Here is a 14,639-nt window from a genome sequence, read left to right as displayed (position 1 = left end):
CATAGCCCACCATTCTTTCACAGCAGCTATATCGAGTTATTGTGCAATGATAGATAAATGCAGCCCATTTTTTCAACTGTTTCCTGATTAGTATGTGTACCCTAGATTGTTTTTGATCATTTGTTGTAGCCATTTATTTAATCAATTTTAATCCACTCCATAGCAACACCGTCTGAACTGACCAGTCTGGTGAAATTCTGGACTGGATGGGAGACTCTACCAAGAACTCTCTCTACAGAAGTAGTGAATGGCAGATACCTGACAGCCTCCACCTGCTATGAGACCTTACATTCCCAGGACATTACAAGGACTACACATCATTTAAGACTGACATCCTGGCCTGTATTTGCACTTGCCAGTCAAGATATGTTAGGTGTTGTTCTCTAGTTAGTTTTACTTGACTGACAAAATTAAGTGCACTTTTGGATTCCCTCCCCTACCTGTTCTCCCAACTCACCTGACAGGTTATCTGGCTCAAGTATGCGTGTTTCTGCCATACATTTAATGTATCTGAAGTTAAGATATTTCTGGTGAACAATACATGGAATCACAGCATTAAAGCAGGAGTTAAAAATGAACTGGACTGTACTGACTTTATTTTCTCACTGGTGAATGGGATGAAAATCTGTTGCAATATTACAAAACAGCAGCCTATAAATAAATAAATACATTTTATACTGTATGCCAAATACTGTCAGAGCAAAAAATATTTTTAAATTGGCTGTCACTGTCAACCTACTTCAACAGGCATTTTTTTCCATATTGAAATTTGAGGTTGTTTGAATGACACTATCTCAGAACAATGATGAAGAATCTATAATACTGAACAAGTAGATCAATAATCTCAGATTATGGGTGAGTTGAAATATGAAAAAAATGAAGTGGTCTATGAAAAGTCCAGTCTTCGAAACCTGACATGTTGTTTTGTGTAATTTCTTTGTAAATTAGCCCTGCATCCAGTCATTACCATGACATTGGCATAATGGAACCATGACCACATATATCCTTCTGAATATAGTGGCATTTTTCCAATGGCAAATTTTCATGCTTTGACAGATACAGTGGTGGAAAAAAGTTTTCAGGCACCTTGAAAATTTTCCACAATCTCAAATATTATCGTGAAATATTTGTTGGAAAGTCTTTTGTGTTTCAAAAGGTTTGACTGCATTAGACAGACACAAATGATGCTTTTTTTGTTTATTGTTTACATTAATAACAAAACTAAATTCTACCAAAATGACCCAATACTCAAAATTTCTTATTTTTAAGGAACCAATGAATTTCAAGTTTTTATTGACTTTTTTAGGATTTATTTCGTATTATGGCTGTGACTGAACTAATAGAAATTGCATTTGAAGACCTCAGAGGGATATTTCACAATATTTCACAAATGTATGAGGTGTCCAAAAACTTTTTTCCATCGCTGTATTTAATAGCAATCTGATATACTTGTTAGCAAGACAAATAAATGAAAATTTCAGGCATTTATCTTGAATTATTCTTGAGATATTATATATATATATATATATAATATATATAGCATCAAAATTCAATGTGAGAAAAACAAATACTGAAACTTGGTCTACGGTCCACTTAAAAAAATCTAAAAGTATTTGACATACTCAGCTAATATTTCACAGATACCATTATCTATACATGAGACAGACATATTAAGTTCCAGTAAGTTGTAAAGGTGCTCTGGGGATGTGACCATTCTTTGTCGCCCAGCTGCTCCTCTCTCTGAGTGCACAGTTGCAATGTACTGATTCCTGTTTTCTTTTTCTGAGCTGATAAGATGGTGTAGCTGTGTCAGTGCATTTAAAATAGCTGGGTAAACTTCTACTTGGTTGGATAAAGCATTTAAAAACACAAGTCCAGTTCCAGAGGCGTGCGTCCGAGAATATGCTCCAAACGAGAACAAAGTCTCACATAAAGATGATTTAACAATAGTTCCTAGAACAGAGAAAAACAAAGCTATATAATGCAAACCACCAATGGGATAAATGACTGAACCTGACTGAAAGACTAGACTGCCTCATTAGACACTTCTTTTAGAACAAATTAAAGGAGGATACACATAGTAAACAGGAAACAGCTGAAAAAATGGGCTGCATTTATCTATCATTGCACAATAACTCGATATAGCTGCTGTGAAAGAATGGTGGGCTATGAACAGAGCAGTCGAGGGCAGTTCATTTCAAGCTATTCCCTCACAGTTGTAACTACTTTGACTGCACAGTTTAAAACCTTTCAAGATCAGGAGTAATTTAAAATGAATCAAACCAGGACATTAACTTGAGCAGAAAACACACATAATAAACAAAGTGTTCCCTAGACTAATTCAGGTTGCTAGGTGACCAGTTTCTTTACACTGCTCTGTGATTTAACTGCATTTTCGGGCGCATAAATCACACTTCCACCCATTTGCGCCTTTATAAAATTGTTACTCAACTACCCAGCTGCAGAAGGTGCTGTCAGTGTGACCTTATTATAGTGCTAACGCTGTGCTAACGCTGTATTAGCGCGGCTAACGCTGTGCTAGCGTTGTATTAGCACGGCTAACGCTGTGCTAGCGCGGCTAACGGCATGCATTACAGCTTACTGACTCTCACAAAAACAAACCACATAATACACTCACTTAAGCGCCGTCGTCCATGCTGGTAGTCGTGGTTGACCCCGGTCTTGTGAAGTCAACCGTCTGCGTCACATGACCGGAGGAGCGCCACGTGATTGGCTGGGCGTTGGTTCGATTTTGGCCAGGATCGATTGTTTACGCCTGAGTCCCCCGGATGTGAACAGCGAATTTTTTGACAGCGAATTTTGAACATTGAAGTTTTTGATGGCAAATTTTGAAGACATTGAATTTTTAACTGGTTTTTAGAATTTTGATGAGCTAAGTTCAGGCATAAAAAAAATCACATACGTAATTTTGATGCAAAAAATTTCAAAGTAAGAAATTCAGCAGCTTTTAAAATTCAGAATCTGATGAGTCTGATTTGCTTCCATAGCATGGCACACCGGTAACTCTGATGAACACTCCAGCCCAGTAGGTGGCGGTAATGAACCTAAACTCTGTTTGTAGCCATGAAGAAGAAGCACAGGAAGTACTGAGTGAAGGAAGAAGAGATTGAGCTTGTTGGACAGAAATTTTCCTTTTAAAAATCTTCCTGATGGCAGCTTGGATAAAAGCCTGGTTGTGTGCAAATTGTACAACAAAGAGTTTTCTGATCACTGCGTCACTTCAAGCCGACGGTATCACCTCAATGTAAAACATGTTGCTGTTAGCACCAGAGCTAACGTTAGCTACGAGTCATGCTAACGGCTAACGGTGTAGCCATCCCATAATAGACCACTTTTCTGGCCAGTGCTTGAGTTTACAGAAAGTCTTAAAATGTTGAATAAAATCGCTATAATTGCACTTAGATTTGCAGTAATCTGTGAATGTAGCAGACAGATGAAAAATGCAGATAAATAGAAATGAAACATTTTTGTGGTTTAAGTTTTTACTCCGTCGAGGCTCTGCCTCCTTGGAGGAGGAATAACCTAAACAACAAAAATATCTCTTTTAATAACTTCATTATAAACTTTTTGTTTATAAAAAAATCACATAAATAAAAATTGATATTTCTATAAAAAGAACCATCAAAATTCCACCATTTATCAGACCCAAAAAAGATGAAAACAGAATGAATCTGTGGATTTTCAACTTTCTGAAGCTCCTTGAACTACTTATGCTGATTTTATGTGCCATACAGTGGAAAAAACAACTAAATTCAGGCTTTAAGTCATCAAAATGACTTTTTTCTATATGTCCCATTTTCCTTTTTTTAAATAAATTTTAAATTATAAACAAGTATATGTCTATTCATTGATTTAACTGTCAACCACAATTTTATTTGAATTGAAAAACTTAACTTATTGTGTCAAATATTGCTATTTGACAAAACTGCAATTAGTTGTGATTAATTAATTACAAAGCCTGTAATTAATTAGATAAAATTTTTTAATCACATCCACCCCTAATATATATATATATATATATATATATATATATATTGTTTGTTTAAAAAAAAAAAAATATATATATATATATATATATATATTTATTTATTTATTTATTTATTTATTTATTTAATAGAATAATTCTTATTTGATCAGTCTCATTCATTATTAATAATCAATATTAGGCCTGAAAAAAAACATAATGATCGACCCCAAACGTGTTCATCACTTTACTGTAGCAGCTGGACCTATTTTTCATTATTTTACACACCGCTGTTTGGCTTAATTTACCATAATTTAACATTATTTATTAGTTTATTTTTGGATTTAATCTTAATCTGAATTTGGAAAGTAATTAAAATTTTAAAATACATTTAGTGGAGAACAAAGTCGAATATTTCCAACCAAAATATAAAATGGAAATACTTAAAGTACATCAAAATACTTTTAAAAAGTACAAAAGACAACACAAGTGCATATTTTTTTGATTTTACTCACAGTTATGTCCAGTTCTAGGTTAAAACTTCTTCTCTGGATGCATGAGGATCTGAAGAAAACAAACAACGCTTCAGTTTTTCTGGATTTCAAACCAACTAGCTTCAAAGTCTTTTACAGAAACAATTATAATTTATCACATTAACAAAAATCCACTAAATCTGACATAAAAGCTCGTTCACAGAATTATTTTAGCAGTTTAAACCTTCATATTGATGCTTCACAGTTTTCTACTTTTAGTTCATTTACAGCTCCCATAGTTTTCTGATGTTTTACTTTTTAAAATTCCTAGAAAATAGTTTTAAATTTTAATTCCTCTTATTTAACCATGTAAATAAAAAAAGCACAATTTCTTTTTCTCTGTCACTTTAAATATTTCTTCTGATAGTTTGATGAGTATTTTTCCACATAAAACATCTAACAGATCTCCAGTTATTTATTTATCAGCAGTTTGTAGAAAGAAGCTTCCCGCTGACACGTTTTCTGGGTTTACTTCTATATAATTGGACTGTTTTAGTTTTAACGAGCTCCGAATCACAAAGTCCAGGCAAAGTTTGAGGAAATCACAGATCCAGGAGGAGAGACAAAGTCCTGCAAACTCAGCAGGATAATAAACAACAAATAACACAGAATAAATAATAGTTAACACAGAATATATGTGCACAAGTTTGAACGGAACACTCAGAACCTCACTGAGAATTTGTTTGGTTTTAGGTTTTTCTTCGTTTCACAGAGATCCAGTGATGATTATTTCTATTTTCTAGGCTGTATCACTAACAGGAGCTGCTAACGGCTAATTCAGCTTCTTTTAAAGATAAAAATATGACATAAAAACTTAAAACTAGGCTCAGAAACGTCAGCGGTACCTACCTGTTCTCATCCAGTTCAATCAAACTCAGGATGTGATTCCAACTGCAGTCATTTTTTGGGGAAAAATGACTCATAATTGGATTAAAATCATGAAATATTAACGACCCAGAAGCCAATTTTTCCCAGCAAACAGTCGCAGGAGAGAATCAGCTTAACACCTGAACAACGGCTGCTTCATCCAGGTGACTCCTCGTTAAGGTTAATTAATCACATCTGAGCCACATCACTGGAAAAACCCACTTCACTAACATGAATAAATGCATCTGAATATAGATGAAAAGGTGAAATAAATCAAATCCCCTGTGTGGCTCCATACATGTTCATACTATTTGATTAGTTCTCTGTCTTTGTGCCTAAAATAGGATTATTTCACTGAATATTATTGTACATGTTAAGGAAAAGTGTAGACAAGACAAGGAATAGTTAGGACAAATGCAACCGTGGAGGTTATTTGTAGATGTTTTGTGTTGAAAAATACACAAACACTTTTTAAAAAAAAATTCCAAAGCATCTTTAAACTGCTTGTTTTCCAGTCTATGTGTAAAACCCACCGATAGAAAACAGGAAAACTAAGAAATATTCACATCTGGAAGCTGCAGCAGAGAATATTTGAAACTTTTTGCTAATTTACGGACAGAAAGTGTGTTAGCATGTTGACAGTTAGCCTTAAGCTAACAGACGGAACACCGAGCACCGTCGTCTTATGCCATGAAATTATGCTAAATATCTTAAAGAATCTTTACATATTAAATAAAGTTAAACTTCATGTGTAACGGGTAGATTTTTCTTTCATAAAACTCACCATTATAGAGTAGTATGTTAGCATGCTAATGCTAAACTTGATGTGTAGCAGGTATCACTTTTTTTTTTACGTCACCATATTAGCTTAGTATGTTAGCATGCTAACGCCCACTAATTAGCACCCAGCACAAGTACAGTTTTGACTACATATTGGCACTAAATAAAGAATTAAGAGGATCACTGGCGTTATAATAATTTAAAACACGTGTCTGTTACTTGTTCTTGTAGTAATTCCAGACGTGTTGTGAATTTCCAGCTGGACTAAAGCAGCCTAGCATGCTAACTGATGTTATCTTAGCTAAACCTTTAAAATGTCAATTTCTGCATTAAAACATCTAAAAATGACTAAACCAACATTCTAGTTTGATCACAAATTACAAAGCTTGCATTTAAAAAAAAAAAACACAGTTTCCATTCATTTAACTGTTTTTATGACGATAGTTTAACATTTTGCTTTGAAGGATAATATAAAAATAATATGTTTATATTGGGCTGTAAATATCATGAGTTAACAGAATTTTATTCAATAGAAACTGCAACAATAAATTGACTAGTTGTCAACAATTAAACCAGTTAATCAACAAACTATTTGATTACTTAGTTTGAGTATTTTGAAAAGACAAAAGTCTAAATTCTCTGATTGCTGCTTCTTAAACATGAATATTTTCTGGTTTCTTTCCTCCTCTGTTGCAGTAAACTGAATATTTTGGGTTGTAGATAAAATAAGACATTTTCATCTTTGACTTTATGAAATAAAATCCACATTTTTCACCATTTTGTGACTTTTTAGAGACCAAACAACTGATTGATTCATCCAGAAACCAATGTACAGATTAGCTGACAAAATTATTATTACTTGTAGAAAAATTCATCATCTATGGAGTTCCACAGGGAAGCGTTTTGGGTCATTTTCCATTTTATATACACAACTCTCTTTTGAAAAACATTCATCATATTTACGCAGCGGATACAGGATTGTATATCTCAGTTTCATTTCCACTGCATCTCTGTAGGAAACCTGTAAATAAAGTTATTTTATTAAAGTCACAACTCGACTCTCGCTGAGCTGTGACAACTTTATTCAGTTTAGAGCTCAAACCTAAAAACAAGCAGCACTCGACACATCTACTGAAGCTCAAACCATTAGCAAAAATGAAGAAACAACATACAAGCAAGATAAAGTGGGAGCAGATGGAGCTAAAGGAGGAAACAAACATGAGAAATATCTGATTGTCAACATGTCCTGTTATTGCTATTTACCAGCGATGAACCTTCAGTCGCTTCAGGAAGTATTCAGACTCCAGAACACCTTATAGTGTTGGAAAAATAACTTTAAATCAATTAAATTAAAACTGCTTGACATTTTTGTGTCTTTGCTTTGTCATTCTGGGTTACTGAGTGTAGATTAATGTGAAAATATATCTATATTTTCCATTTAAAATTAAATCTACAACACTAAAGTGTACAAAATAAGTCTCAATACTTTCTGTCTGTTACTATTTTGAAAAGAACTGACTGGTATGTGATTGTAAAATACAGCAGGATCTCACACGTTTTTATCTCTATTCTACATATAATTACAGTATACAACATCAGTGAGGACACCCCGGGGCAAAATCACTTAAATGTCAAATGATTCCAACTTAAGTCCTCTCTCACTGATTGCATCATTTCTAAGTGGAACAGTAGAACTTTTTATAAAGACGAGTCCAGCTGTGATTCAGTCGAACTGATGAACATGGTTCTAAAATGAACGTTCTCCGTTCTGGACCTGGGTCTATCTATGTCTGCATCACGGCACCACATGGAAACGAACTGAACAGAGGAAGAGAAAAATCTGACTGAGAGACTCGACAAAGATGGAAAAGATCCAGGAAGATCAGTGAGCAACTAGAAGGAGTCATAGAAGCACGGATCAGGAGGTCTAGAAGGAGTCATAGTACCATTAACCAGGAGGTCTAGAAGGAGTCATAGTACCACTAATCAGGAGGTCTAGAAGGAGTCATAGTACCACTAATCAGGAGGTCTAGAAGGAGTCATAGTACCACTAATCAGGAGGTCTAGAAGGAGTCGTAGTTCCACTAATCAGGAGGTCTAGAAGGAGTCATAGTACCACTAATCAGGAGGTCTAGAAGGAGTCATAGTTCCACTAATCAGGAGGTCTAGAAGGAGGCATAGTACCACTAATCAGAGCTCCTAAAATGACTCCATGGACAGTGAACTACTTTCACAAAGAACATTTAAAGAAGCCTGATGGATGTTGGAGAACATTCAGATGAAGATCAATGAGTTGGGTTCAGATGGAGTCCAGATGTTAATTGAGAACCTGACCAGGACTACCACAGTGGATGCATCGTCCTGACAGTGAAGAACTTTGAAGTCATTTTGTGAGTCTTTCTGGCGATTTTGTGTGTCTTTGTGGTTATTTTGTGTCTTTTCGTGGTCATGTTGTGTGTTTTTGTCGTCATTATGCATCTCTTTGTGGTTGTTTTGTATCTCTTTGTGGTCTCTCCTGACCAGGACTACCACAGTGAATGCATAGCCTTGACAGTGAAGCACTCCGAGGTCATTTTGTGAGTCTCTCTGGTGATTTTGTGTGTCTTTGTGGTGATTTTGTGTGTCTTTGTGGTCGTTGTGCATCTGTTTACTGTTGACTAGACTACCACACACCATCCTGACAGTGAAGCACGGCGATGGCTACTGTTGAATTTATTAATATATTAAATCTAAACTAATAGTTTGTAATCTGACATTAGGGGAAATACTCTACTGTTCAACTTAGAAGTAATCTGATTACTGTAAGGAGCTACAGTGTAGAATCATTGGGTGACGTTTGTTGTATACTGCAGGAAAGTCCAGCGGTTCTGTAATGACATCCAGGCTGAGGAGGAGCTAAACTGAACTGATCCGTAGAAATGTTCTGTCCGTCTTATCTGAGGATCTTCCATTTCTGACCTTGTGGTTGTAGTATCTGACCTGAGATATGTGTTGCTTGTCAGAACAAAATGTGTTCTTCTGCTGAAGGAAGTCATTGCTGTGATTAGATTGGGAGTCATTATGTCCAGGTAATGATCATTGATCTCTGGCCCCTAATGGCACTTTGGGTGCCTTATTGATAGGGGGTTGATCAGTGGGGTCTTGTTCTATGACCAGATGTCTTCTAAATAGGAAACATTTGTTGTGACCTCATACCTGTCCAAAGCATGTAACAGTGACCTTCGTTTGTCGTTTGGAGAGGTTCATTTGGCTGAATCCTCCCAGGCAGTCTCTCTGTCTGATCGATGCTGTTCTTCCTTATAATAAAACTTTGTTATTAAGTAAGTCAGTGTCAACGGACGTTTTCTTCAACATCTGCACATCCTCGATGTCTAAGAGAAACCACAACATGGTAACAAACACATCAGTGCATATTTTAATCCTCGTGTCGTCCTGCAGATCAAACTGACCCGTTTTGAAGTTTGAAAATGTGGAAAAAATATATTTTCACAGTGAATCTTCTGATGTCCATATTTTCAACATATTTGGGAAATCTTTGAACATGTTTTTGTGGAAAAAAAGAAATGTTAAAAATGTTTCTTAAGAACATTCACAAAACAATCAACCAAAATCCAGCAAAATCTTTATGTGAATGTTCTTAAAGAAAATATCAGAAATTTTACTGATATATATGGAATCACTTTAGAGATTTTTAGGATTTTTTTGGAAGATTTTTACTCATTTTTTGAACATATTTACAAGAATTTTCTTGCCAAATTTGGGGAATTTTTTAAAATAATACTTTTATGTGAAACTTTTAAGAAATTATTGGAATTTTCTTCCTGAAGGTTTTGCAAATTTTCAGAAATTTGGGGAATTTTTTTGCAGATTTTTTGGATTTTTTTCAGACAAGGAAACAATATTTTTTGGTGCCCATAAATGAGGACAACAGGAGGGTTAAAAAAGCCGTTTCCACAAGGACATTTGTCTTCTGATCCCAATAAGAGCCAAACAGAAATCAGGGTACTTCTGGCTAGAACTATCGTATCTGGAATAGTCTTTGGCATGCAGGTGTGTATTAAACGCGACACAACAAAGGAGAACCACAACAACAAGCACTAGCGAACAGGAAGCCGATACAGCACTCCGTCTGCAGGACATAGAAAACATGGACCCGGCCAGATCTCTGAATATGTAAACTGGAAATAAGAAACGATGTGTAAGAATACCAGACTTGTACAGGTCATGTAAATCTGCAGTTTGTGTGCCTTTCTGCAGGTTTTCTTCACAATGAGCACCTTTTCTGTTCAGGCTTCTGAGTCCAAACCTTAAAACCTGTCAGGTGCTCCGGTGTCGGATCCGGTCCTCAAGCGGGCCTCAGTCTTTGGCTCACTTTTACTTTTACTGCAAATTTACAGGAATAGGTGAGTTTTTCTTCTCCTGACGTCCTCGAATCGCCGCCTCCTGAGAAACAAGTCCGCCTGTGAGCATATGTTCTGGTAGTTTCCCTCCACTCAGCCGACGGACGGGAATTTACAAAACAACACAAATATGTCGACTGTTCGGATATTATACAGAGATAAAAGATCAGAGGTCTGCACGCCTGAATAAAGTAGAGTCCTTCATCCTCTCAATGTCCACCTGCACTCACATCACACAGTCCACAGTCTGGGTGGAACTGGGAGCTCCGGCTGGAACTGGGAGCTCTGGGTGAACTGGGAGCTCTGGGTGGAACTGGGAGCTCTGGGTGAACTGGGAGCTCTGGGTGGAACTGGGAGCTCCGGGTGGAACTGGGAGCTCCGGGTGGAACTGGGAGCTCCGGGTGAACTGGGAGCTCCGGGTGAACTGGGAGCTCTGGGTGGAACTGGGAGCTCTGGGTGAACTGGGAGCTCTGGGTGAACTGGGAGCTCCGGCTGGAACTGGGAGCTCTGGGTGGAACTGGGAGCTCTGGGTGGAACTGGGAGCTCCGGGTGAACTGGGAGCTCCGGCTGGAACTGGGAGCTCTGGGTGGAACTGGGAGCTCTGGGTGGAACTGGGAGCTCCGGGTGGACTGGGAGCTCCGGGTGGAACTGGGAGCTCCGGCTGGAACTGGGAGCTCTGGGTGGGTCTACAGCAGCGAGCTGGTGGGGCTGCCGGGCAGGGGGGGACTCTGGCTGTGGGAAGGACTCGGACGAACTGGCAGCAGGTCGTAGTGACTCGGGATGTGGCTGTTCCTGGGCAGGTCGTATGGGTTCTGAGGGTAACCAGGAACCACGATGGTACCAGAACCCTGAACGATGCTGATGGTGGGTTCTGGAAGAGAGGAAGATAAATAATAAATATTCACACCTGTTTACCTCTGCACTGAGTCTGGAGACCAACCGTAGGTCATTTAAAATAATCGTCGGAGCTTCAGTAGAAATCAACTGGACTTCTCTTGTAGGATCTTGAACATTTTGTTTAGATTCTGGAGAATCCAAAAAATGTCCAGAACCGGTCAGAATACAGCCCAAAACCACAACTGAAACCATCCATCCATCCATTATCTATACACCACTTAATCCTCACTAGGGTCATGGGGGGTGGAGTCTATCCCAGCTGACTCAGGTGAAGGCAGGGGACACCCTAGACAGGTCACCAGTCTGTCACAGGGCTACATACAGAGACAAACAATCACTCTCACATTCACACCTACGGGCAATTTAGAATGATCAATTAACCTCAGCATATTTTTGGACTGTGGGAGGAAGCCAGAGTACCCGGAGAAAACCCACGCATGCACAGGGAGAACATGCAAACTCCATGCAGAAAGATCCCGGGAAAGCCGGGACGTGAACCAGGGACCTTCTAGCTGCAAGGCGAAAGTGCTAACCACTACACCACTGTGCAGCCCCCACAACTGAAACCAGTTTTAGAAAAGTCAAAAACCAGGACCAAAACTTAACCTAAACTAGTCCTGTTGGGATTCTGGAGAATCTAAACGAAAGGTTCAAAAAATGACACAACAATTCTACCCTAATTCAGAACAAAAATAACAAAATGACAACAAAAAAAAAGCACAAAGAAAGGATATTTAAGAAGTTCTAAATGTGTTGAAAATGACAAAAATAATTCAAAATGACTTACAATTTGTTTAAAAAAAAAAAAAGTGTTCAAAAAAGTGGCAAAAGACTCCATAAAAACAAAAACAAAATTAATTTGTAAAGACTCTAAAATGACTTAAAAATTGTATAAAGGAAGTTGTTGGAGATCCATTCAGCATGGTGAAACATCTTTCTACAAATGATGAGCAAAGACTCAAAACTGGACTAAAAATTGTTCAAAATGACAAAATTGTCTATAAAGATGAAAAAAAATTGACATTTTGAAGTTTGTACTTGTAGTTTCAAATATCTTTGCAGCATTTTTGATGTATTTTGAAGAAGTTTTGAGACATATTGGGCAATTTTGTTACTTAACTGAGACTGAGATTGTAAACATGCAATTATTCATGATGAAAATGACTCAAAATGTGTTCAAAATGACAAACTTTTGCAAAATGAGTGTATAGATGGTCAAAAATGACTCAAAACTGTCTGAAATTACATGAACTCGCATAAAACTACTCAAAAATGGTCTAAAATGGTACATACCTGTGCAGAATTGTTGAAAAAAGTATTATAAGTGCTCCAAACTATTTAAAAAGTAATATGAGATTAAAATCAAAGCTACTGGATGAATAAATAAATACTCATGGCTCAGAAACAGTGAACAGAGGAGCAGGTTGTTGGAGATCCATCCAGCATGGTGAAACATCTTTCTACTGATGATGAGCAGAGCAGAGAGGAAAAGTCTGGAGAGACTGGGAACATTTAGTTATGCTCATGAACTAAAATTTCAAATTTTCAGCAAAATCTTTAACCACTTTTGAAAGATTTCTGTCATTTTAGACAAGTTTTGAGACGATGTGGACGAATTTGTGTCGTTTCAGACGATTTTTTCAATATTTATGGTCAAACAGTTTTTTTTAACTGTTTTTTAAAATAATTTTGGATAAATTTTGTGTCACTTTGGAATATTAAATTTCAGAATATTTCCATTTTTTAATCAGCAGAAAGATGTTTCTCCATGCTGAACGTATCTCCAACAACTTGCTCCTCTGTTCACTGTTTCTGATCCATGCTGCATTTATTTATCCATCCAGTGGGTTTGGTTTTCCTTCAGACACTGCCCACTAACAGACCGTACCCATGTCGTAGACGTTCTTGGAGGGCGCCGTGGTGCTGGTTGTCGTGGTGATGATGGCGGCGGCCGAGCAGCAGTGCGTCACGTGTTCGTGGCGAGCCGGAGACTTCATCTCCACGTAGCTGCTCTCCGAGTGTTTGCAGAGAGTCGGGGGGTCGTTGATGGTGGCGTAGGGATTCTCGCTGTTCAGGGAGCAGGTGCTGGACAACGAGCCCTTCATGTATTCTGTAGAGGAACAAACAACGACACCGTGAGGTGAAACCGCTCCGGTATTCAGGTTTAAGATGAATAAAAACACTCAGATGTGGCTCTGAGAGACTAAAAACCTCCACCTGAAGGCTAATAAATGCTGTTAAAACACTGAATCAGGCTGTTGAAGGTTTTACCCCTGCAGCTTTTATTAAAAACACGTGTCATTTCTGAATGATTTGGCTGCCTGGTTATTACAGCGGTTACCACGGCAACCGCATCCACTCCCTGATCGACAGGTGTCAGAAACGTCCTGCTGCTGGGATTCTGAAATAAATTATTTCACATTTTAAAGGATTCTGACTGCAAATGTAATAAATTATGAGACTGGAGTTGTTTTGTGTTTTTAAATTTGTCAGAAAGCAGCAAAAAGATGGAAAAAAGGTGCATTTTTTGATTAGTTTTTTTGACTTTTCTGCTCTAACTGTGGCTCTGTACGTCTTTAAAAATACATAAATATATTCTATGTGCTTTAGTAAAGTGTTTATAAAGGCTAGTTGTGAGTCTCTTCTATTATTAGATTATATATTTTTAATTAAATTGGCCACTCAGATTCTGTGTGATAGGTTTTTATGCTGCATGAAGCCACTTAATGTTGGAATATTGTCGGTTTATTTTATGTTTGCTGCTCAAATGTGGCACCAAAATATAGTTAATTATGTTCTTGATACTGATATGTGGTGCAAAGAAAAATGTTTGTCTCAGTTTATTGCACCAACATCTTGGAAAATTATAAAGATGTGTTTATTTGGTTTATGCTGAGAAACTAGAATTTATTTAACCTCATTAGAAAAAAATAAAAATGTCTAAATTAAATGAAATTAAATTTTAGCTTTTGCATCATTAGTTTATGTTGAGTAGACAAATGTAAAATATAGAATCTAAATAATTTAAGTTAAATGTCTCGTTTTTGTTTAGTTTTCTAATTTCAAAAATGCAAAATAATAGAAGTTTAACATTTCTTATGTGACGTAAAGTTTGTCATATTTTTACAAATTTGTGTCCCTTATTTTTTTAAAAGAATGTCAGAAAATGAAGCTGCA

The 14,639-nt window shown here is 37.0% G+C and overlaps 1 protein-coding gene and 1 long non-coding RNA gene across 5 annotated transcripts in view; both read right to left on the bottom strand.

Moving 5' to 3' along the window:
- The window catches only part of LOC111568002 (uncharacterized), a 29,464-nt gene extending 26,763 nt beyond the window's left edge, over positions 1-2,701 (bottom strand). For both annotated transcript variants that reach the window (XR_008601116.1, XR_008601114.1), the window contains exon 1: positions 2,639-2,701. This is a non-coding gene — a long non-coding RNA (uncharacterized LOC111568002). The remainder of the gene's footprint in view (positions 1-2,638) is intronic.
- An 8,404-nt stretch (positions 2,702-11,105) lies between these two features.
- LOC111567996 (multiple epidermal growth factor-like domains protein 11) overlaps positions 11,106-14,639 on the bottom strand; it is a 174,304-nt gene continuing 170,770 nt past the window's right edge. For all 3 annotated transcript variants that reach the window (XM_055012030.1, XM_055012035.1, XM_055012037.1), the window contains 2 exons: positions 13,351-13,572; positions 11,106-11,436 (listed from right to left, as the gene is read on the bottom strand). In XM_055012030.1, coding sequence (XP_054868005.1) covers positions 11,252-11,436; positions 13,351-13,572 — 407 coding nt within the window. In that variant the 3' untranslated portion in view covers positions 11,106-11,251. The remainder of the gene's footprint in view (positions 11,437-13,350; positions 13,573-14,639) is intronic.

The sequence above is a fragment of the Amphiprion ocellaris genome, chromosome 1, assembly GCF_022539595.1.
Source record: "Amphiprion ocellaris isolate individual 3 ecotype Okinawa chromosome 1, ASM2253959v1, whole genome shotgun sequence".
Lineage (NCBI taxonomy): Eukaryota > Metazoa > Chordata > Actinopteri > Pomacentridae > Amphiprion > Amphiprion ocellaris.
Note: the sequence above shows the minus strand (reverse complement) of the source record. Positions and strands in the feature narration are given on the sequence as shown.